We start from the raw sequence: 2774 nt of genomic DNA, 5'->3' as shown, positions 1-2774 counted from the left end.
TTTGAAACTTAATTCACCCCCCTCTTAAGTTATTGAGGCCACTTGTTTATCAACCAGTATAAAAACCTTTGTGCACTATCTCTAATTTCTCTTCCTCTTTACTTTGTTCCTGCATAGGTCTAAAACTTCTTTTGTATAAAACACTAAATCTATTAACTATTTATTTTAACAACTAAACTAAACTTTGTTTTATCAAAAGAGTTTAGTAAAGAACTATCCTTGAAACAAAATCCTTAAAAACTACAAAAGAACTGTTTGCAGTTTCATTATGAGCTAATTGAATTTTCGTTTTGAGCTCATAAGAATTTTTGTATTCTAAACTTATTCATTTTGGACTCACCTTCAAAAACCCTTTTGTTTTCAAAACCCCAATTTCACTCTCCCACACCCACACCCACACCCACACACACACACCCACACACCCACACATACACACACACCACACACACCCACATATATATAGAGAGAGAGAGAGAGAAAGATTACAAGTTTAATTCTTTCCGCTAAAAAAAACTAACAATTAACAACTAACATTTGTTGATATAAAACAAAAAACAAACAAAGAAACCACTTAATATATATTTCTTAGCTTCCATGTTTAACTTCAACCAACAATCATTTTTTTTTTCTTAATGCTTGTAGCTATCAAAGCCTTAAATAAGGGTAGTACTAAAAAATTACATTTATATATGCATTTTCAATTTAGTCATAAATATACTTCCTGTGGACAAAAAGTGCGATAAACAAAGAAAATGTGTAGTTACTGAATGAGATGAAATTCCAAAATTACAAAAAGTAATAACAACACCAATACAACAAATATTTTTTTTTTAAGAAAAATCATGATCTGGGTAGCATCACATGGGCAATGGGGTCTCTCTTCACCTTCCATTTCTTGAACTGTTTTGAGGCAGCTTTCAGTGCTCTTGCCCATCGCTGGATCAAGTAGAAAACACTAAGTTATTTCCAATATCCAAAAACACTAAGTTATTTCCAATATCCAATACATAATAACATTCATTCGACATTTACCCCTTTCATTATCTAACAATCTCAACAGTATGGTATAGTGAGCAAGTATATGGGAAATCATTTCAACAGAAACTTTTAAAGGAAATAATATATCTTTCTCACAAAATTGAAGTAAAAGATGTTTCCTCAATACTTGTATTCTGAATTTCAGATTTCTAAAAATGAAAGGTAAAAGAAAATCAACTTCCATAAAAACACAACAAAGAAAATAAAAATGCAGAAATCCAGATAGAAACAGAATCAGAACCAGAAAAGTAAGAAACAAATTTGGTGGCATCCACGTATATCACAAACAAAGCTTTCAATATCAATCATTTGTTAAAGGTTATTTAGTTAGTTAAAAATAGTCAATTGGCTAGATAGCTAAACTGGCTAGTTAATTAGTTGTCAATTACAAATAAGATCTATAAATACTTAAATAGATTATGTATCAGACTCACATTATGTTGTATTTTTCTCATTTCAATGAAATCCCATTTTACTAATTTTCTTTGATTTCCTCCTCTTTTTTTTTTTTTTCTTTGGGGCGCTTAATTAACAATGTTCCCTATCAACATTTATCACAAATTTTGAGTTCAGAAAATAATGCCCATATACATATTTCTATAGTATAATGTTTCCCAACCTTCATAGAATAGAAAAGAAAACAAAAAAGTACCAGAAAGCAGAAACAAAAAATAAATTACCTTGTTCATGATGGGGTTACAAGCACCTCTAAAGGGTGTTGGAGAAAATTCAGAAGGCACCTTCTTGTTCTTGCTCTTGCTATTCTTTCTGATGAAATCAAGGTTAAGATTGAAGGTAGAGGCAGTGAACTTCTTCCTAAGCTTAGAACCCACCTTCTCGTCATAGGAAAGTTTCTTTGGAGTGATGAGATCCAAATCCATGGGAGTGTAAGGTCTTGGAAGCAAAGGGGACCAAATTGTGCTCTGAGAGTAGTCAAAGTCATAGGCAGAGTTATCTGGAAACTTGCACAGAAGCTCAATTGACATCTTTGGCACCAAATACTCCACCACTTTTGTTGTTTTCAACACTAGTGCTTCTTCTTCTTTCTCATATTCTCTTTGTGATTCCATTGCAAAATTAACACAGGTGGGCCTTTGCTTTTTTTTCTCTCTCACTCTCTCACTCTCTTTACTTTCTTTACACCTAACACTTTTGAAAGCTGTTGTTGGGTTTGGATTTGCCGTGTAAGGGAAAAAAAGGAAGAGAGAGAGACAACCACCCAACAATGTAGCCGTTGCAAATTGTAATGTCTGTCTTCTCCCAAAACAACATTTTTCAACTGTTTTCACAAGATTTTCATTGTTTTCCCCCAACACTCTCGGGTTTTCACAGCAGAAAAATAATTAAATATTTAATGCGGTAATGAAATATAGTACTTGCACGTTTGAATTAATTTGTTTTTAAAAATAATTAATTTTATAATTGAAAGTAAAAAGGCTAAAAATGACCATGTTATATGTAATAAACCACTAATTTTGACTTCAAAGTTCAAACTATTCTCTTCTTTCTTAAAAAATCCATAAAATAAAATAAAATAAAATATAAGTAATTCCTGCAATTGAAATGTTCACTAGTTAAATATCAAAAACAAAAGTGTTCACTAGTTCAATTTCCAAATTGATGTATTTCAGTAATGTTTGAGAGCTAATTTGAAGAGTTTTCTAATATTTAAAAGACTATTTAGCATTATTTATTTTGTGATTAATTAAGTACATTGCCTTCTTTTAAAGAATATT

General features: G+C 31.1%; 1 protein-coding gene across 1 annotated transcript; it reads right to left on the bottom strand.

Moving 5' to 3' along the window:
- Positions 1-690: 690 nt before the first annotated feature.
- LOC100782632 (uncharacterized) lies at positions 691-2285 on the bottom strand. Its single transcript, XM_003556802.5, has 2 exons — positions 1719-2285; positions 691-936 (listed from the first exon to the last, which is right to left on the bottom strand). The coding sequence occupies exons 1-2, from the start codon at positions 2106-2108 to the stop codon at positions 841-843; spliced, it is 486 nt and encodes a 161-aa protein (XP_003556850.1). The 5' UTR covers positions 2109-2285; the 3' UTR covers positions 691-840.
- Between the last annotated feature and the right edge of the window lie 489 nt (positions 2286-2774).

This window comes from Glycine max, chromosome 20 (assembly GCF_000004515.6).
Source record: "Glycine max cultivar Williams 82 chromosome 20, Glycine_max_v4.0, whole genome shotgun sequence".
NCBI classification, from domain to species: Eukaryota; Viridiplantae; Streptophyta; class Magnoliopsida; order Fabales; family Fabaceae; genus Glycine; species Glycine max.
This window is presented reverse-complemented; position numbering and strand designations above follow the sequence as displayed.

Bases quoted from the DNA above. Each gene is read 5' to 3' on its own strand.
- LOC100782632 (XM_003556802.5), bottom strand. From the start codon at position 2,108: ATGGAATCACAAAGAGAATATGAGAAAGAAGAAGAAGCACTAGTGTTG. The intron at 937-1,718 runs GTAATTTATTTT...TACTTGATCCAG, and splicing joins GTAACCCCATCATGAACAAG to CGATGGGCAAGAGCACTGAA.